Source organism: Vicugna pacos, chromosome 10, assembly GCF_048564905.1.
Source record: "Vicugna pacos chromosome 10, VicPac4, whole genome shotgun sequence".
NCBI lineage: Eukaryota > Metazoa > Chordata > Mammalia > Artiodactyla > Camelidae > Vicugna > Vicugna pacos.
The window spans coordinates 27,561,605-27,583,649 of record NC_132996.1 but is presented as its reverse complement, the minus strand read 5'-3'; the positions used below and the strand labels follow the sequence as shown (position 1 = coordinate 27,583,649).

Genomic DNA, 22,045 nt, shown 5'->3' with positions numbered 1-22,045 from the left:
TAAAATTCAGAATTACATGAAACAGAGGTTACCTAAACAATACCAAGTATATTCCAACAAAATGCAAAGTAGTGTGGCTGCTATTCCACAGACTCAATCCCATACACCCAACACTCAACTCATGAGTTGTTTTCTCTTTAATGATATAAAATTACCACTGATATTAAGGCTGTATTACCTTCATAATGTTAACTAAATCTGTTTGATAGTAGCGATCCTGGTGTGCATTTGCTGCTGCTAATGTAAGAAGATAATCATTTCTTGCGTGGGTAGCTTTGGAATTACACTCAGATCTCCGGGCTTTTAACTAAAACATAGTAAGAAGGGGAAAAAAGTCAATGCAAACTGATACTACACTGAAAACCATATGAAGATATCACTCTTAGTTGGCTCCCCAACAAGAATGAAGATGACCATGTGGAGAAACATTTATATGCATATAAAAATTCAACACTATTGAAGAATTAAATAAATAGTGACCAGAACTGTTTCACATGGTAAGAGTATTTTCAAATATTTGTTATTTATACTTAACATATTTCCAAAGCTTTTGAGAGAACTTCAAAATATTTTGCTCATTTTATTCTGATGGAAAAATAGAGGTTCTCAAGTAAGTCCCTTATCTTCAAAGTCTTAGGTAAATCTGTTGGAGTCAGAAAATAGTTTTTAAGAAAACTAAAACCTCTAATATGCCAAAAGAAATGCATCTTAGTTGGGAGCCTGGCAGCCAAAGACAGGTCATTAAGCTTATTCATCAGGTATTCTACAGCTTCAGGATTCCATAGGAAAAATTCAGTTGCATCTGGCCTAGAATATCTGCTCAGAGGAATAAATATGAATGAACGGATTTTGTGGAGTCTTCTAAAGCCAATGGACTTTTTAAAGTCTCTTGGATGAATTGTTAAAGAGAGCAGGTTACCTAAGCAGGTTAGGTATAGAAACTTATCTCTAAAGCAATCTTGAGAAGCCGACAGTAACCAACAGCTGACACCTAGGTGAAAAACCCCCATGAACTGGGACAAAACGTTCTTCCCTAATGACTTTAATTTGGGGTGGGGGGGAGGGAATTAGGTTTTACTTATTTATTTCATTTTTCTTAATGGAGGGACTGGGGATTGAACCCAGGACCTCGTGCACACTAGGCATGCACTCTACCACTGAGCTACACCCTACCCCCTCTTCCCTAATGACTTTAAAATGCTTCTCTAAATTAGATGGAAATAATTGAACTGTACCCTCAAAAGGCCCAACTCCTTTTTTATGAGCTAAGGTTTCTCAATTATGAAATACAGTTTTCAAAAACTCACCTTTACACTTGCCTTCTGTAAACTGATTCTTGATTGAAAAAGACTAAGTTTAGATCTAAAATAAAAATAGAAAAGTATGTTTACAAAATTATCAAATTATATCATAATAAAATGGTAAAGTATTATAATTACTAAAATTTTTAAAAAGTGGCCTTTTCCCACAACACTATTCTAAATGAGAACTAAATAAATGGAAAACCAAAAGCAATGATTGTTTTCCTTTATTTTACTATGGGAAGAATATAATGGTGAAACAGAAAACAGTGGGATTAATAAAACAGAAATACCCTGAATGACAAAAATACAGTTTGACAAATCTAATATGTTGGTATCTCCTAATAAACAAGAGCCATCAAATCATAGGCTATGTATCATATAATTACACAAACTTTAGTTCCTGCAAGGAAGCTTAAAGAAGCCCATGGATAACCTACCTACGGAGACAAAGATCAGTAGGCTTTTAGGGCCATGTGCAACAGTCTGTAACAATACCAGGAATGCAATCTACAGCATGACACTGACTAGACTCCACAAAGTCCTTAATTCCATTATTTTTTCTATTAAAAGTTCTTCTTGTTTGAGTTTCTGCCTTTGTGCTCCCTCCACCCTTAACACAGTATTCTGACCATAGTGAGAAAGCCATTGGTCTCTCTGCCCTATATGATTTTGTTCTATTTAACTATCTCTCATTCTGGTGTCCTTATTTCCCTCAATCTCTCTCAGTTTGGGAGAGGAACCATAATCTAATAACCAGTAATAAAAATACATTGGTTTTACTCAAGCAACTAGAGATAAGGAGAAAGTCAACAGACAAATGCTAAGGAACAACCAACACTTCCATGACCAGTGGTTTTTTTTAAAGCTGCAATGTTTGTCTTGACTGCAGTGTCATGGCGATTGCCATGGGAGAAGTCAACATATGTGCTGGAAGCTATGCCATAATACAAAGTAAATCTGCAGACCATCTGGGATCGGAAGACAGAGCAAGCCAGTCTCTGCAGAGCAAGTGTGTGGAGGATAGGAAAAGCAACCTCTCATCTTTCTAATGAGACAGAAAGACTCAGGGATGTACAAATATGTATTCCAACTACTTCCTCATTGCTCAGGAAAAAAAAAGCTGAGTCTAAGATATTCCTGTTATTTTCTACCTTGCCATATTTTTTGATGGGGTTTTTGTTTGTTTTTATTAATCAGATTCCTATACTCATTTTGATCTAGAAAAGCAAAGGCTTTTAAAATTTGAGACAGCCTGTCAGGGTTAAGAAAAACTATGGAGTATTCTCATTTCTCCTTTCATTGTAGTCATTATCTAAATAGTCTGAGTTGCATCTGGATTTCCCAATATAAGGATTTAAATTTCTGGCTCTGCTCCATTTGCTAATCCTCACATAATCCTTGTATGGTACTAAAGAAGGTACGAGTAATAGATAAGACAATACAGTTTCTGTCCTCAAAGATTATGATCTATACAAATAAAATATATACAAACAATGAACTATACTGTACACTCCTATTCCCCATCTACCTTCCAAATGCTAATGTTCCTTAGGGTTTCAAACTCAACTTCTCATCTCATTTTATATATGATTTCATCCCTTTAACCACTTATAGGCAACTCATCCCCAAAGCAAGATCTTCAGGCCCAAATTCTCATCTGAGAGTCAGAAAAATAACCCCCTACCAACTATTATTCACCAAAAGGTCCCAAAAGTTCTTTAGAACTACATATCCAAAATGGAACTCATTCTTCCCTTCAAACTGTATGTTCCCTTCCTTCTATGCTCTCTCCTAATGTATACATCTCTGTCAAATCATCTTTCAAAACTATATGTAGTCCAGTTTTCACTTCCCCTTCCTGACTCCTTCTCATCTCTACTTAGAAAAATCATTCTTCAAGACTGTAAATATCACTTCTTCTATAAAGGCTTTCTTTTCCTTAAGGCAAAATTAATCTCTCTCTTCTTTCTATGCTCCCACAACAGTGTTTCCAAACAATCACTAAAATAAATTAATTAGTAGACGAGTGACTTTAGGCAATTAATATCTTTGCATTTACTGTGAATAAACAAATCATAAATTTATTTTAAAATACATTTGTCTTTAATTCCAGGCTTTAAACTTCTTTTTTTTAAACATTTTTAATTGATTTATAACCACTTTACCATGTTGTGTCAAATTCCAGTGTAGAGCACAATTTTTCAATTATACATGAACATACGTATATTCATTGTCACATTTTTTTCTCTGCGAGCTACCATAAGATCTTGTGTATATTTCGCTGTGCTATACAGTATAATCTTGTTTATCTATTCTACAATTTTGAAATCCTGTCTATCCCTTCCCACCCTCCACCCCCTTGGCAACCACAAGTTTGTATTCTATGTCTGAGTCTATTTCTGTTTTGTATTTATGCTTTGTTTGTTTGGTTGTTTTTTTTTTTTAGATTCCACATATGAGTGATCTCATATGGTATTTTTCTTTCTCTTTCTGGCTTATTTCATTTAGAATGACATTCTCCAGGAGCATCCATGTTGCTGCAAATGGTGTTATGTTGTTGGTTTTTATGGCTGAGTAGTATTCCACTGTATAAATATACCACATCTTCTTTATCCAGTCATCTGTTGATGGACATTTAGGCTGTTTCCATGTCTTGACTATTGTAAATAATGCTGCTATGAACATTGGAGTGCAGGTGTTATTTTGAAGTAGGGTTCCTTCTGGATATATGCCCAGGAGCGGGATTCCTGGGTCATATGGTAAGTCTATTCCTAGTCTTTTGAGGAATCTCCATACTGTTTTCCACAGTGGCTGCACCAAACTGCATTCCCACCAGCAGAGTAGGAGGGTTCCCTTTTCTCCACAGCCTCTCCAGCATTTGTCATTTGTGGATTTTTGAATGATGGCCATTCTGACTGGTGTGAGGTGATACCTCATTGTAGTTTTGATTTGCATTTCTCTGATAATTAGTGATATTGAGCATTTTTTCATGTGCCTATTGATCATTTGTATGTCTTCCTTGGAGAATTGCTTGTTTAGGTCTTCTGCCCATTTTTGGATTGGGTTGTTTGTTTCTTATTAAGTCGTTATGAGCTGCTTATATATTCTGGAGATCAAGCCTTTGTCGGTTTCATTTGCAAAAATTTTCTCCCATTCCGTAGGTTGTCTTTTTGTTCTACTTATGGTTTCTTTTGCTGTGCAGAAGCTTGTAAGTTTCATTAGGTCCCAGTTGTTTATTCTTGCTTTTATTTCTTTTGCTTGAGTAGACTGTTCGAAGAGAACATTTTTGAGATGTATGTCAGATAATGTTTTGCCTATATTTTCTTCTAGGAGGTTTATTGTATCTTGTCTTATGTTTAAGTCTTTGATCCATTTTGAGTTGATTTTTGTGTATGGTGTAAGGGAGTGTTCTAGCTTCACTGCTTTACATGCTGCTGTCCAGTTTTCCCAACACCATTTGCTGAAGAGACTGTCTTTATTCCATTGTATATTCTTGCCTCCTTTGTCAAAGATTAGTTGACCACAAGTTTGTGGGTTCATTTCTGGGCTCTCTATTCTGTTCCATTGGTCTATATGTCTGTTTTGGTACCAATACCATGCTGTCTTGATGACTGTAGCTCTATAGTATTGTCTGAAGTCTGGGAGAATTATTCCTCCAGCCTCTTTCTTTCTCTTCAGTAATGCTTTGGCAATTCTAGGTCTTTGATGGTTCCATATAAATTTTATTATGATTTGTTCTAGTTCTGTCCTGGGTGGCTTTAAACTTCTTTAGGGTAAAACTTATCTTATTCATTTCTATATCCATAGGACCCAATATAATCACTCAATAAACAGTGAGTGAAGATAAAGAGGCATTTCTTACTCTGCTGTAGAATTAATTTTCCAGAAAAGTTACACATTGAAATAAAATGCCTAATTTGCTATAGCCTCTTTGACTTTGGGCCATATTAGAAAGCAGCATCTGTGAATTAGACCCTGTCAAATCCACACTTCTCAGGAACAGCCCCACAACTGTCCTCATTTTCACCCTGTGGGCCTTGGCTAAAGTAGGTATTCATATATGCTCTACAAATCTATCAATTCCCTGTTCTAGAATCCCTGAGAGTTTTAGAAAAACAAGTTCTTAAAAACCACCATGACAGGATATATCTAATGGAGAACACCTACTCTTAAAAACTTCAGGTCTTACTGGGAAGATGGGTTCACTGACTTTATAAAAGTATAGGAAATATTTGTATGCATATAAAAATACAATGATAAAGACAATAAACTAAGCCAGGGAAATATTAAATATGTTTCCCAGTGACACTAAGCACTTTATGAGTATTCATTTAACATCTCTTGGTACTAAATAAACTTTTCAGGAGCCACTAAATTTTCACAAGATACTTACTAGATTGTTTAATTTCCTGCAGATAAAAAAACATATTAGGAAGATACCCCCTACTCCTTCCTAGTCTGTGTAAGTGTTCACTGACTTTCTGATTTCATGACTAGGGCTCAAACTCCTACATTTTCCATCCGTGAGCTCAGTGATCAGAAGTCTCATCTTTCCTCACAGATTATCTTCAGAGTCTCATTCTGTAACACAGGTTCATTTTTTTCTCAGAAAAATTTTAATCTTTCCTCAAGTCGTTACTACAAAAATCTCTACTGCTAGATTTGTGTTTCTTTCTGTTATCAATTGCCAGCTCCTTCTTTATCTAATTATTCTCAAAATAAAGAACTTGTAATTCACATATATTGAAAGTAAAATTTACACACAGTTGCTAAAGCATACATAAAAAGTATATGTGTTAGGATTTCACACTAGAAAAATTCTGGGGAAGAGTTTCTATATTGAGGTCAGTGCTCTTGTTCACTTGATGTGTCCATGACCCTTCAATGGTATACTGAGGATCAGGGATTTTTAACTACAATTGATTTAGTCTAGCATGAGAAAAATGAGGCTCTAAAACTCTGATATTCAGACACCATGGCAACTTTAACTAGACTTTTACTAAGCTTCCAATACAATGTTTGTCTTCTTTCCTTTTCAAAATTCAACTTAATGTGAAAACTGACTGATCAAATATTCCCATTTTGCTTGTATTAATTTAAATAAAATTGGCCGAAATAAAAGAAAAATTTGATCTAAAGTATATAACATTTATAGGTCATTTATAGATGAAACCAACATAGCCTAAGAATAAGTCTATGCCCTGTATTAACAGAAAACAAAGTATGGACAAAAATAACATTTATTTGCATAATCACTTTCTCAGAAATGCTAAAACACGTACTTTGCCTCAATGTCAGCTTTCTCTCGTACTGCATGAGCCATCTGTTCAGTCTCAAAGTACTTCTTCTTGCCTTTAGCTAAATCTTTCACTGTCTCTTGTAATTCAGTTTGGATCTTTGTCAACTGGTCCACACACTGTAAAATACAAAGTGCAATTATTATGATTTTAGTCTTCAGGCTTACAGACAAGAGTTTGTCCTAAGGACTATGTGCTATGCCCTCAGGATGGAAACCCAGGAGAAGAATCAGCACTTTTGGCATCCTTCAAATTGCAAACTGAAATCCAGTAAACAGCTGGTACTACCATCTCAAGTAATGCATCGAATAGTGCTACAATTTGCTTAACAACTTTGCTTTTAGAAATAACCTCCAAGTGCTCCTGATAACTAACATTAATCTAAGACATAAGAAGAGCAACAGTGAAAATGGTCTGTGTTTCAATAGAAACCTGGTGGGGACACAATCTCAACTGTGTTATTTGGCAACACTATTAATAAATATAACTTTATCTGATAGGTAAATTGCATCAACTTGGGAGAAACTACAAATGAGCTACAAGCATCTGATGGAGAAGTCTTGGCTTTGGGCTTCTGTGAGTATTGTGATTCATATATATCTGGACATGCCCCTCACAGGGACCTTGGAAGCTCTGTCTATAGAGTTGCAATAAAAGATTTTTATCTTCTTTAGGACCTGTGGCTATCCCTGCACATGTAAGTCTCATTCCCTCATCCCAGATCTGTCAACTGGGGACTAAACAGAATAACTCCGATTAGCTATGTATACTGAAGCATACACTGGTGGGAGAACTAATTCTACTAAGGCTGGATGCCGCCCTGTGGGTTAACTGTGTTCCCTGTCCTAATGTCCTTCTAGGTATACCTCATGCCAGGTCTGGCCTTTGAATGTTTAGTTACATTTAAGACTCCCTGTGGGCATTGCACAAGTACAATGCACTATGTTTAGCACTTCATAGGTATTACCACATTTAGTTCTCGAAACAACTCTGTGATAAAAGTATTCATATCAGTACCATTTTAAGATGAAGAAACAGACTTTAAAAGGTTAAATAGCTTACCCAAAGTGAGAAAGTGATGATATTATTTACCATGTAACCCATTACAGTATGTACCTTAGTTTTATGATAACCGTGTTAAGGTTTCACATAGAGATACTTTACCTTAAAATAGTAAACTTTAATAAAATGACATATAACTCACATACCATGACACTGTGCACTTTTTAAAGTGCACAATTCAGTGGTTTTTAGTATATTCACAAGGTTATACAACCATTACCACTATCTCATTCCAGAATATTTTCATTACCCTAAAAAGAAACCCCAGACCTATTAGCAGTCACTCTCATTTCTACCTACCCCTAGACCCTAGCAACCACTAATCTACTTCCTGTCTCCATGAATTTCCTATTCTGGACATTGTGTTTAAATGGAATCATCTAATATGAGGTCTTACATGTTTCACTTTTTTCACCTAGCATAATGTTTTCAGGGTTCATGTACGTGTATCACATATTAATTCTTCACACCTTTTTCTGGCTGAGTAGTATTTCATTATTTAGACATACTAAAATAATATGCTTTTATCTTACAGAAAAATCCTTCTTCTTTCTCCTTAATTTTTAATAGTGCTTCCCATATACAAATCTCTTGTTTAATGAATAATACCGTGACAGCCTGACATGCCTATAGAGAAGTGCTAAATATCCCAGTAATGCCATGTTTGCATGTGTAAAGAGCTGAGAGAATGCTCCATGGCTACACTTATATATTAAGAACCAGGAACTGGGATGAAGTCTGAAAAACATAACTGGGTTTAATGGGGAAATGGGACAGATTATTTAAAAGAGGAATCAGGTGTAGGGTATCTATATCCAAAATGTTCACTGGAAACAATGAAACTTAGCCTCTGAAAAACTAACCATGGTGATATATAAGCACTGAAAAGGTCTGCTAATTTGAATATTTTGAGAGGAAACAAAACATATTAGGTCAAAGGTTTTCCTGAGGATTACAAACCATGTGGATAGGATCTCAGTATATCCACACAGTCAACACCATGGGTACCTGTACATAAGCACATATTACACCTCTACCCTCTGAAGCACAAGACATCTCTTCTTAGTCTCGGGTAACAAAACATCTTACAGAGATTACTTACTTCATTTTCATCTATAAAAGGTTATTAATTAAATTACTTTCTATATGTGCCACAATATCAGCTGGATTTTATAACTTCTATTTTTTAAAGGATTTCTAAAAAAAAATTCTCATTAGAAAACTTTGGTTGATTCTATTTCTACTTGCTTTTCCCCTTTACATAATTTTCTAGGATACTGTTTATCAAACACCATTATAGACAACCTGTGAGCACAGTGAAGAGATCTTTTGTGACCCTTTCTTCCCCAGCACTCAGTAAAACCATAATCAGATGTTTTCCATCACCCAAGTAAACTATTTCAAGTGAGAGTAATTTGGGTTCTTCCGCAAAAGAAAATGCCTGCACATAGCAAAATATCAAAAATATTTATTAAATAAAAAGCCATCAAATTTAATTTGCAGGGGACTAGATTACCTAGGATTTCCTTTCTAACTTTCAAAATAATTTTTTTTTCTGTAGGAATCCAATTTTCTGAGGTGGACCAAATTATATACTTAATAAGAAGCTTAATAATATCTATGTTGAGAAAAGCTTTGATGTGATATACGCCTAGTTGTTTCATAAGAGTTATCAGCACAGAGCAGACAGAGAAATGAGTGTGTAAGTTTACATTAGGGCTAAGGACACACACAAAATGATGGTAAATTTGAATATTATAATTTAGGATCCTAGTGAAGAAATTAAAAGTATGATCCCTGAGTATGACACTGATACTAGGATAGATAGGCTTGCTAATGACTTGAAGACAGGAATAAAAATGAAAGTAAAGAACAGCAATACACACTGGACACAAGGGACTGTTATATCTGAGAGAAGAGAAGCACAGCTAGGTAAGCTCTACAATCAATTTGCCTTTTTTCCTTTGGGCAGGTGTTGAATCATGGCACAAAGAAGTAGGATATAAACAGAAAGTGGTTTTTTTCACTAGACTGTGGAAACAGAGGTTGAGTTTGAGGATGCTGAAAGAGTAGGAACTTGAGAGGCTAGATCTTGAAAGAAGGGTACTACAGAGAAGTAAGCCCAAAAATCTGTATGCAATTTCCCAAGTCATCAATTGACTTCTAAATGGCATATATGGGGTGAAACTCCAAGAAATTCAGGAAAGAACAGTAACTGAAAGGCTAATGAGCTGAACAGTTAACAGAGGATCAGAGCAGCTACAGGATGTTGAGAAGACAAAGGCTGGAGTCTAAGTCTTGTCAGAGCAGAAAGGCTTTGGTAAGCACCCCACACTTTCAGTTAAGATCCCAGGAATAGGGACAAAAGTGAAAAAGATCAGCCCTAAAAAAGCCTAAAACCAGACCCTAATAGAATCAAAGAGATCTGATAGGATTCTGTCTACCTGTCAGAAAACCTAACTCTCTTTGGAAATAGAAAACATCTTCCAGAGCCTCTACAATTTTTCCCCACAATGTCCAGCACTGTGATGCCTACTAAAACAGTAGTCTCAAATAACCAAAACAAAAGAAACAAAATACCCCAGTAAACAATAAAAAGAGACGAATAGTGGTTCAGATAGTGGAATTATAAAACAGAGAGTAGAAGCAACATATTTGAGAGGATAAAGACAAACCATGGAGAGTTGCACCAGAAGCATGGACTGTATTTTTAAAAAATCAAATAAAAATTCTAGAACTGAAAATTACACTAAGAATCCAAAAGATAAGTTTTAAAAGCAGATTAGAAATAGCAGAACAGCACTGTAGTACTATTTACAATAGCCAAGATATGGAAATAACCCAAATGCCCAACAACAGATGATTTCATTTAAGAAGATCTGGTATATATACAATGGCATACTACTCAGCCATAAAAAATAATGAAATATTGCCATTTGCAGCAACATGGATGGACCTAGAGAATATCATACTAAGTGAAATAAGTCAGATAGAGAAAGACAGATATTATATGATATCACTTATATGTAGAATCTGAAAAAATAATATAAATAAATCTATATACAAAATATGAACAGACTCACAGACATAGAAAACAAATTTATGTTAATAAAGGGGAAAGGGATGGGAGGAGGGATAAATTATAAGTATGGGATTAACAGATACAAATTACTATACATAAAATAGATAAGCCACAAGGATTTACTGTATAGCACAGGTAACTATATTCAATATCTTATAATAATTTATAATGAAAATAATTTAAAAATATATAAATAACTAAATTACTTTGCTGTACCCCTGAAACTAACACAATATTATAAACCAATTCTGCTTCAATAAAATAAAATTAAAAAAACAAATAAAATTTTAAAAAACAGCAGAACAGAGTATTAATCAACCTCAAGATATCAGCTAAAGCACAGAGAAGTACAGAGTACACTAGACTGATCTACAGAGAGAAAAAAGGGTATTAATACATAAAATTGAAAAGAAGTACAAAATACACAGACAGAGTCAAAAGTTCTAACAGCACAAAAGCCATAATGGGGGTATAAATGGATTATACTATTAAGACATTTTTATATTGTTCATAAGGCGGTAAAATACTAATTCACAGTAGACTTTCATAAGCTAATTTAGAGTAAAGTCTGGAGAGAAGTAACAGTACCAATTCAAAGTAAACTGTAATAAGTTAGGGAGGCACACTGGAATGTCTAAGGTAATCAACTAAAAGAATAACAAGATTTTAAAATTAAAAAACTAACAGTGGAAAAAGCTGATAATAAAAAGTATAAGATTGCTCAATGTCACTAATCATCAGGGAAATTGCAAATCAACAACCACTCTGAACTATTACTTCACATCTGTTAGGATGGTTATTACCAAAAAAACAAATGACAACAAGCACTGGCAAAGTTTTGGGGAAACTAGAACACTTGTGCACTGTTGGTGGGAATGCAAAATGGTGCAGCTGTCATGGAAAACAATATGGTGGTTCCTGAAAAAATTAAAAATAGAACTACCATATGATCCAGCAATTCCACTTCTAGGTATTTATACAAAAGAAGTGAAATCAGGATCTTGAAGAGGTTTTAGCACTCCCATGTTCAAAGCAGTATTATTCACAAAAGCAAAATGTGGGAACAACCAGAATGTGGATCAATGTATGAATGTATTAAAAAATGTGGTACATACACACGATGGAATATTATTCAGCCTTAAAAAAGGATATGCAATATGCAATAACATGGATGAAGCAAAGGCCACTATACTAAGGGAAATAAGCCAGTCACAGAAGGACAAATATTACATGATGCCATTTACATTTACAGTCAAACTCATGGAAGCAAAGAACAGAATTGTGGTTCACAGGGAATGTAAAAAGAGGAAAGAGGGAGTTGCAAATCAACATGTACAAAATTTCAGCTGTACAAAATGAGTAAAAGTTCTAGAGATCGCTGTACAACATTCTGCTTATAGATAACAATACTATATTGCACACTTAAAAAGTCTATTGAGTATAGATCTCATGTTAAGTGTTCTTATTACCCTAAAATAAAAAAGAAGAAAAGAAAAAAAAAAAACAAGATTAATCCAAAAGAGGCAAAAAAAAAAAAAAAGTGGGAGGAAGAATTGGAAAAGCAAAGAAACAAGTAGAGATGACTTCTGATCCTATGTGGAGTCAATTTGTTGTAAAGTTTGGGAAATACAATCATAGAAGCCAATTGTTATGCTATGTGTTGCTTCTGCTTGCTCCTTTGGGAACTTACCTCAACTTTCCTTTGGAGAATCATCTTTCCCCATTTTTTAGTCCATGTGGTTTACATGAGGACTGTAACCTCTACAACCCAAGATAAGCCAATGAGCCCCAATTTGTTAGTTTTGTTGGACTTTTGGCAAAGTGGAAAATGTGGGATTGCTAGCAGTAAGATTTATAAATCTGGCACTTTGGGGGCCATCACGTGGAGAGAGCCGCTTAAGACTGAAGCCATTGGGGAAAGCAGAGCTAATGGATGGGAATAAAGACTAAATTCTAATACCATTTGAGCACCTGGATCCATCTCTGCTTGGAATCCATCTATGCAGAAATTTCTAGTTATATAAGCTAATACACCTCCTTCTTGGCTTAAGCCAGTTTAGAGTAAGTTTCTGTCATCTATACTTTCAGAGTCCTGACAGGTACACTCAATATGTTCTTAGTACTTAATGACTGCTTAGATAAAACATAAACATCATTATTATCAGCTATAATATAAAGCAAGTTAATTTACAAATATGAGCACTTGTCAAATCTCACCAAACATTCGTTGCCCAAGAATGTTGGTTAATTTCAGGCTGAGAAGAATACAAATAGCTACTTCTTTCAAAATATTCTGATACTGAGAAAGGTAGAATTTTCCAATAATTCAATTAGATTTAGTGAATGCACTGGCTATCTGAAACATCGTTTTTCCTCCCATCTAGGAAGTTACACTAGTATTAATTCACTACCCCATCTCCCACCCTTTCTCTGCATGCATGGATAGATAAACACACACATACATACACACAGACAACATATTTTCTTCCAACTCGAAAGCATTGTTTGGTCAGTGGTCATGTAGCTTATTCACCATGTTTGTTGTGAAAGAGGTAATTTTGAGCAAAGATAAAACAAAGGCATTCTTATACAAATATGTTAAAACCCACCAATATTACATGAATGCTCAATAGATATTAAAATTTTATGTACACACAATATAGATTTAACATATTGATTTCATGCTACTAAAATTATCTTTGGCAAACAAGAAAGACTAGTTTTTTTAGTTTTTGTTTATAAAAAAGTAGTGAAAATCCAAATGACAATTAGAATCAAAACATTTGATATTTGTTTGGATGGCTTGTGAAATACTTCCTTAAATAATTACTTTAATATTTTCTAAAGTATTAATGCTTCCATAAGAAAAATTTAATTATTTATTAGGCATCATGATAATCTCTATTTTTGTAACTACTTCCAAAAAGGATACAACTCAATCACTTACTTTCAACAGCAAGCTTTTCATAAAAATCACATTTAATATCATTTTTTCTATGAATTTAAAAAATTCTGTAAAATCAAAGAAAGATCTATTTAAAAATTTTTATTTTATGTAACCTATATAATTAGAGTACACCATTTTTGGCAATAAGTTTGCTATATATGATCAAAATGTGTCAACTTCCTTTAATACTACGCAAAATGGGTCAAGTTGAAACTAAGACAAATTTTCTCAAGACTTAGTAGGATTAGTAATATTGTAACTATTTTAACATACACCAAACTATACCAATATTATGAAGCTAAGTAGATCTACTTACTTGAGTTAAGCTGAAAACTGACATTTGTAAAATGTGTTTACTGAGCTTTCAGAATGTCCACAGATTCAAACTACACTCACCTTTGTCAGTTAATAATATATAGTAGTTAGAGGGAACGTGTGGAAATCAGAAAGTTCTAGTAACATGCTGAAATAAGAAAACCCATGTGGAAACCACAAACATTTAGACCATAAAGAAAAATTTTAACTGTTAAATGCAATTTTACATAATTTTGCATATTATAAATGTAGTAGTGAGATATAAAAATGCATACAGGAAAAGAACAAATAGAAACAATACCCTTTTTAGTTGCTGTTCTTTTAAGCTTCTCACTGTCCTTGCAGGCTCGGAAATGAAGTTTTTATAGTTTTCACATATATTGATCCGAGACTGGGCTACCTGCATTGTTCCCTCGAGAAAAGATTTCCAAACAGGATACATGCTCCTAAATTCAAACAGGGACAGAAAGTATTAGACAGAGAAAAGGAAGACAAAGTTGCCTAACCTTATGCTCACTGATTAGTACTGACAAGCAGAATGAATGTTTTCTTTATAGTTAAAAGTGTATTTATATTGATTTATAGGTAGTAATTTTTAACAAGTAGAAACATGGCATACACTCTATTCCTCTATTGCTTGGCAGTGGACTGTTTTGACTCATCAGCTATTCATGATACTGGAATAAAGTGATACAAGAATTACAATTTTAGACAAAGCTAACACTATAAAGACTGGCGAATAATTCAGACTGTCCGGGTCTTTCACTCTTTCAGGATCATCGTTATGAATATCAAATTTCATTATTTCATTAAAGTATTTCCCTTATTTTACAGATGAGGTGACTGAGGCTCAGAGAGATTTAGAGAATCACTCTAGATCACATAAGAATGTGGTAGTACTGAGATACAGATGAAGGTTGGGTATCTCTAAAGTATATTTTCTTTCAACTATATAATTTTGCTCTCTTACATAAACTGATGTGGCTGAAAAAATAAGTCAAGAACAATTGTTTATGTGCTTGACAAATCTATTTGTCAGACAAAAGAAGTCTACAGCATCAATACTCTACATCTGTTTCTCTGTTGTTGTAATAATGCTTACCCAGCATCACACTGTGACTTGGTTGGAGTCATTCCAAGCAAGTCCCATCACCTTTGCTTGATAAATGTGCTCTTAGCAATCTTTCGGCAAAGTTAAAGAATGATTTATCCTTTACTTTCTGTAGCCAACTTCCTTTTCAAACCTTCTTTTCTGTTTTGCTAAATGCCTGAGTCAGTTCTAATATGCTCTTATAATAGTTATAAACATATTTTATAACTTATCACAACAATGAATAGTATTTTGTTTTTAAAAAGAGATATTTGCCCTGAAGATTATAATATTCATCTTCCTAAGATTTTCCTTCTTGTGTCATGTGGATTTCCTACTATAGCAATGTGTGAAACCATGTGCTACATAAAATGCCAGCTGTGGGTCAGTAGATGACAGCATGAAAACAAGAAAAAGAAAAATTGCCTGGGTCTCCAGCCTACTTGAAGCTAAAAAAAACCTGCAACTGTATTTTTCAACCAAGGAAATGACCAGTTTGTGTAATGGATTAGTAGTTTGTGTAATTCACCAAATGTATCAGTTTAGATGGAAATAGTCACTTATTTAAGCAGAGGTATGTTACTTTCCCTTTGGAAAAAAGATCTAGTCTGTTGTGCCAGAAAAAACTGTCAGCATAAAAGCAGCGATGGACTTATGAACAGTAAAATAAACATGAGATAACAAACAAGTAAACTTACTATGACAATCATTTCACAATATATGTAAATCAAACTATCATGCTATACACCTTAAACTTATACAGTGATGTCAATTGTTTTTCAGTAAGACTGGGAAAAAAAGAACAGCAAAATTAATGGCCTTACTGCATGACTACCAATGAAATCTAGAATGTAAACTCACCACAGGAGAGCTTCTAAGTGGTCCAAATAATTTATTTTCTTAGAGAATGCACTGAGAGAAAAATTCACTACCACGCTTTGTAACTATTAACTTATACTTGAAATACATTTTAAAATCATAATGAAAATGACAAACAACTATTATGAACTGTAATCCAAAGGAAGGAGTGAAGAAAGAGCAGAACGAGGGGAATAAGGAAGAAGCCCTTCATCCATGCTATCCCCTTCAGCAGCACCCTCTTTCCTTTTACTCCTTCACCTAGTTGATTGCTGATCATCCTTCAGATCTCAGCTTTAATGTAACTTCCTTAGGGAAATCTCACGATCACCACCAAGTCAATGCACAGACTCAGTCAAGGCCGTCTCAGTTACTTGTTCACACGGCTCTAGCACTTTTCTTTCAATTATAAATATTTTTATATAATTGTTAGTTAATGTCTGTCCCTCTTACTATAGTGGAAATTTCATAAAGACAGGGGTGTCTTTCTCACTATTGTATTCCCAGGGCCTAGTACATAGTCTAACATTTAGAAAGGTTATAATAAGAATGTGTTGAATGAAAAAAGTGAATGAATGGATGTATGAATAAATTATAAGGACTATAAAATAAAAGGGAAAATCCTTTTCATTATAGAATTTAAAAAGAGATCTTTAGAGATTATGAGACAAATAGCAGGTGAACATATACTCAACAATGAGACACCATGAAAAGCACAAAATTCAGTTAACTGTCAGTCTGAAGACCTGGGTTCAAGTTCTAGTTAACCAATATAATCATATGTAGCACACCACACCATACTTTCATTTCTTCAATTGGCAAATGGAAAAATAGCAAAAATACCAGCACCATGTAGCTTACAGGGCTATTTTAACAATTAAATGCAAGTGATATGAAAATCCTTACCACAGAGATTCTTTTAAATGAATAAATAGTAATAGTCACAGAATTGCAGAAGAAATAGAAATACTTCTATTAACATAATAGTGATAGTTCCAGAAGTAGTGGTATTTTTCATCCCAATTGAAGAAAAATAATAATGGGTTGTAGAGTGATTTTTTTTAAATTTTTATTTCACTAGGCTTCACATATACAATTTTGAAGCATAAGGAAAAGTATCAAGCATTTATGGTATTTTGCTATTCTGCTCAGGTCAGGAAATGAGGCTGAAAATTATAAAAGAAAGGAAAGAAATTCTTTTAAGAACCTATCACATGATAGGCACTATATCATGTATTTTACATTTATCATATCATTTAATTCTCATGACAACTTTGTAAAACAGGCATTATCCCCATTTTGTAGAGTAGAAAAGTAAGGCTCAGAGAGGTTGTGAAATTTTTCTACAGCTATTCACCAGGAAACAGCACTCTTATGGTCATAACCTAGACTTTCCCATTATCAATAACTACTCCTCTGCTCTAATCCCAATTTAATCATCTGATCTATGACTAACACCTCCTATTTCCACTCACTTCCTTTAGGATTCTCACTCTACAATTACTCAACCCAATCAGAGCCCATGATCCATTTGATCCTACCTTCCTATACTGTCTCTTACTCCCTCTCATAATCTTCCTTTACAGCTCCTTACCCAGCCTAGATTTCATGGTCCACAATTATAATCACCTCATATGTACACCCTATTATCCTTGCCTACTCTCTTTCCATCATTATGGAAAACCCAAAATCTTGGTTAAATCCAAAATTCTGTTTACACCATATCAAAGTCTGTGCAACAGAACAGTGCTGGAGAAATCAATAATCATGCTGCCTGGTTTCACTTTAAATTGATGTCACATAAATTCTAGTCACCCCCCCTTGGGTGCTACCCAGCAATCTTACTACATTCCCCTAATTCACTTATTCTCTTGCTCCTCTAAATAATTATCTCCCACCTTCTCCTCTCGTCTCAAACCTCTAATATGACACCACTTTCAGCTGACAATAAAGATACAAGACAATGTCCACATGCTCCCACCATACCTACCTATCTATCTGCCTCTGCACCCATACACTCAGCCATCCCTCCTTTTACTCTGATAAATTAACCTTGTTCTGAAGGCCAATCCTTGGCATTTATACTATACTATATAATCTCTCATTCAGGAATAGCAATTCAGTAATTGTGCTTTTTCCTACAATATCAATTTTCCCATCTCTACAGAGTTATTCTCATGAGCATATAAATATGCAATAATATCTCCCATCTAAAAAAAACCTTCCATCAACCCTCCATTTCTTTCTAGCTTCCATTTCTTTCCAGCTACCACCCCAATGTCTGTTCCCTTTAACAGCAAAACTCATTGAAAGAACCATCTAAAATTACTGTTTCCACTTACTCTCCTCCTGGTCTCTCTTGATTCAATTCAAATAAGGCTTTAACATTCACCATTCTGAAATTACTTGTCGCAACCACCAAAAATCTCCCTTTAGCTAATCCCAATAGTCAAATTCAGGTTTGGGGCCTATTATTCAATTAGTCAGGAGCACTGACCAAGTTTATCCTTCTTGAAATGCTTTCTTCACTTGGCTTCCAGGACATCACTCTTCTTGGTCTCCTCCTACCCCACTAGCCACAGTTTAGTCTCCTCTGCTGGTTCCTCTCCATCTCATTGCCCCATGAATGCTGGAGTGTTTGCACAGTCAGCTTCTTTTCTGTAACTACACATTCACTCTTTGGACATACTCATCCAGGCTCCTGGCTTTAAATAATGTCAATATGCTGACTATTCCTGAATTTTTAATTCAGACATCTTCCCTAACCCCTCGGTTGCCTATCTAACCTATCCAACTTGGATATTTAGTAGGCAACTTAAAACTAACATGCTCAAAACCAAATTCTTGATTTCCCTAAAATCAATTCTGATCATATATTTCATCTCATTGACAGTTACTCAAACCTTCCAATTGCTCAAGCCAAAACCCCCAGAGTCATTGATTCCTCCTTTTTCTCTCACATCCCACATCTGATCCAGTAAGTAATATGGTTCACTAGACTTTAAAAATATAATGGAATCTGATTACTGCCTATCTCTTCCACAGCTACTACCTGCTTTCAGCCACCACTATCTTGTGTCTAAATTACTGTAATTGCCTAAATGACCTCTCTTTGTTTTTGTTCTTATCTCCCCACATTCTACGCTCTATACAGTACAGCCCTTGCAGTGCCAACCACTTCTTGGTGGTCAGTATTCTTTTCACTACGCTTACTGTCCTTATTACCAACTGACATGTTTAATTACTCGTATGTCTATTTTCTTGTCTTCTATCACTAGAAAGAAGGCTCCATGCAGCAGAAGCTTTGTTTTATTCACTCGTGTATCCTCACTACCTAGAACAGGGTCTGGGTAGTGCCAGTAGGCACTCAATAGTACCCAGTCTAACTAGTCCATCTGGTATGGTGTATCATTTAAGGCCTGTATTTCCTTACTGATCTTCTATCTGGATGATTCCATCCCAAAGCAGCAGAAAACACATTATTCTTAAGTACACATGAAACGTTCTCCAGGATATATCACATGCTGGGCCACAAAACAAGCCTCAGTAAACTTCAGAAAACTGCAATCATATTAAGTATCTTTTCTGACCACAACACTATGAGATTAAGATTCAACTACAAGAAAAAAATGCAAAAAATACAAACATATGGAGGCTAAACATACTACTAAACAACCAATGGATACGGAAGAAAAAAAAAATACCTAGAGACAAATCAAAATGAAAACACAATGATCCAAAACTCATGCGACACGGTAAAAGCAGTTCTAAGAGGGAAGTTTATAGTGATACACGCTTATCTCAGGAAATAAGAAAAATCTCAAAACAACTTAACCTTACGCCTAAAGCAACCAGAGAAAGAAAAACAAACAAAACCCAAAGTTAGTAGAAGGAAAGAAATCATAAAGATCAGAGCAGAAATAAATTAAACAGGGGCTTAAAAAAAAAAAAAACCAGAAAAGAGCAATGAAACTAAAAGCTGGTTCTTCGAAAAGATAAACAAAATTCATGAACCTTTAGCCAGACTCATCAAGAAAAAAAGAGAGGGCCTAAATCAATAAAATCAGAAACAAAAAAGAAGTTATAACTGACACCACAGAAATACAAAGGACCATAAAAGACTATTATGAGCAACTATACGCCAGTAAAATGGACAACCTAGAAGAAATGGACAAATTCGTAGAAAGGCACAATCTACAAAACTGAACCAGGAAGAAATAGAAAATATGAACAGACCAATTACTAGTACTGAAATTGAATCAGTAATTAAAAAATTCCCAACTAACAAAAGTCTACAACCAGGTGGCTTTCATAATTCTACCAAACATTTTAGAGAAGAGTTAACACCAATCCTTTTGAGATGATTCCAAACACTGCAGAGAAAGGAACACTTCCAAGCTCATTCTATGAGGTCACCATCACCCTGATACCAAAATCAGACAAAGTTATCACACACGCAAAAAAATTGCAGGCCAATACCACTGATGAACACAGATGCAAAAATCCTCAATAAAATACTAGCAAATCAACTCCAACAATATATTAAAAGGATCATACAACATGATCAAGTGGGATTTGTCCCAAGAATGCAAGGATTTTTCAATATCTGCAAATCAATCAGTATGATACATTAATAAATTGAAGAATAAAAACCATATGATCATCTCAATAGATGCAGAAAAAGCTTTTGGTAACATTCAACATCCAATTATAATAAAAAACTTGGCAGAAAGTGGGCAAAGAGGCAACATACTTCAACATAATAAAGGCTATATATGACAAATTCACAGTTTATATCATACTCAGTGATGAAAAACTGAAAGCATTTCCTCTAAGATCAGAAATAAGACAAGGATGCCCACTCTCGCCACTTTTATTCAACATAGTTTTGGAAGTCTTAGCCATAGCAATAGAGAAGAAAAGGAAATAAAAGTGATCCAAATTAGAAAAGAAGTAAAACTGTCACTGTTTGCAGATGACATGATACTATACATAGAAAATTCTAATAAGGCTACCAGAAAACTACTAGAGCTCATCAATGAATTTGGTAAAGTTGCAGGACAGAAAATTAGTATATAGAAATCGTTTGCATTTCTAGACACTAACAATGAAGTATCAGCAAATGAAATTAAGGAAACATTCTCATTTACCATTACATCAAAAAGAATAAAATATCTAGAAATAAACATACATAGGGAGGTAAAAGACCTGTACTCTGAAAACTGTAAGACACTGATGAAAGAAAATGAAGACAACACAAACAGATGGAAAGGTATACCATGTTCTTGGACTGGAAGAATCAGTATTGTTAAAATGGCCATGCTACCCAAGCCAATTTACAGATTCAATGCAATTCCTATCAAATTACCAATGGCATTTTACACAGAACTGGAACAAAGGATGTTTAAATTTGTATGGAAACTCAAAAGACCCAGAATAGTCAAAATAATCTTGATACAGAAGAACAGAGTGGGAGGAATCATACTCTGACTTCAAACTATACTACAAAGCTACAGTAATCAAAACAGTATGGTACTGGCACAAAAACAGATATACAGATCTATGGAACAGGAGAGAAAGCCCAGAAATAGACTAAAGTACTTACGGTCAATTTATGACAAAGGAGGAAAGAATATACAATGGAGAAAAGACAGTCTCTTCAATAAGTGTGCTGGGAAAACTGGACAGCTACATTTCAAAGAATGAAATTAGAACATTCTCTAATACCACATACAAAAATAAACTCAAAATGGATTAAAGACCTAAATGTAAGATCTGATACTCTAAAATTCCTAGAGGAAAACACAGGCAAAACACGCTTTAACATAGCCTGCAGCAATCTCTTTTTTGATTTGTCTCCTAGAGTAATGGAAATGAAAGCAAAAATAAGCAAATAGGACCTAATTAAATTTAAAAGCTTTTGCACAGCAAAGGAAACCACAAACAAAATGAAAAGACAATCTACAGAATGGGAAAAAAATATTTGCAAATGATGAGACTGATACAGGATTAATCTGAAAATATACAAACAGCTCACAAAGCCCAGTATCAACAACAACAACAAAAAACAACCCAATCAAAAATGGGTGT

General features: G+C 34.5%; 1 protein-coding gene across 2 annotated transcripts in view; it reads right to left on the bottom strand.

The window, feature by feature from the left end:
* The window catches only part of FCHSD2 (FCH and double SH3 domains 2), a 197,332-nt gene that overhangs the window by 108,281 nt on the left and 67,006 nt on the right, over positions 1-22,045 (bottom strand). For both annotated transcript variants that reach the window (XM_072969249.1, XM_006203362.4), the window contains exons 5-8: positions 14,309-14,453; positions 6,587-6,720; positions 1,308-1,362; positions 179-307 (exon numbers count right to left, since the gene is read on the bottom strand). In XM_072969249.1, coding sequence (XP_072825350.1) covers positions 179-307; positions 1,308-1,362; positions 6,587-6,720; positions 14,309-14,453 — 463 coding nt within the window. The remainder of the gene's footprint in view (positions 1-178; positions 308-1,307; positions 1,363-6,586; positions 6,721-14,308; positions 14,454-22,045) is intronic.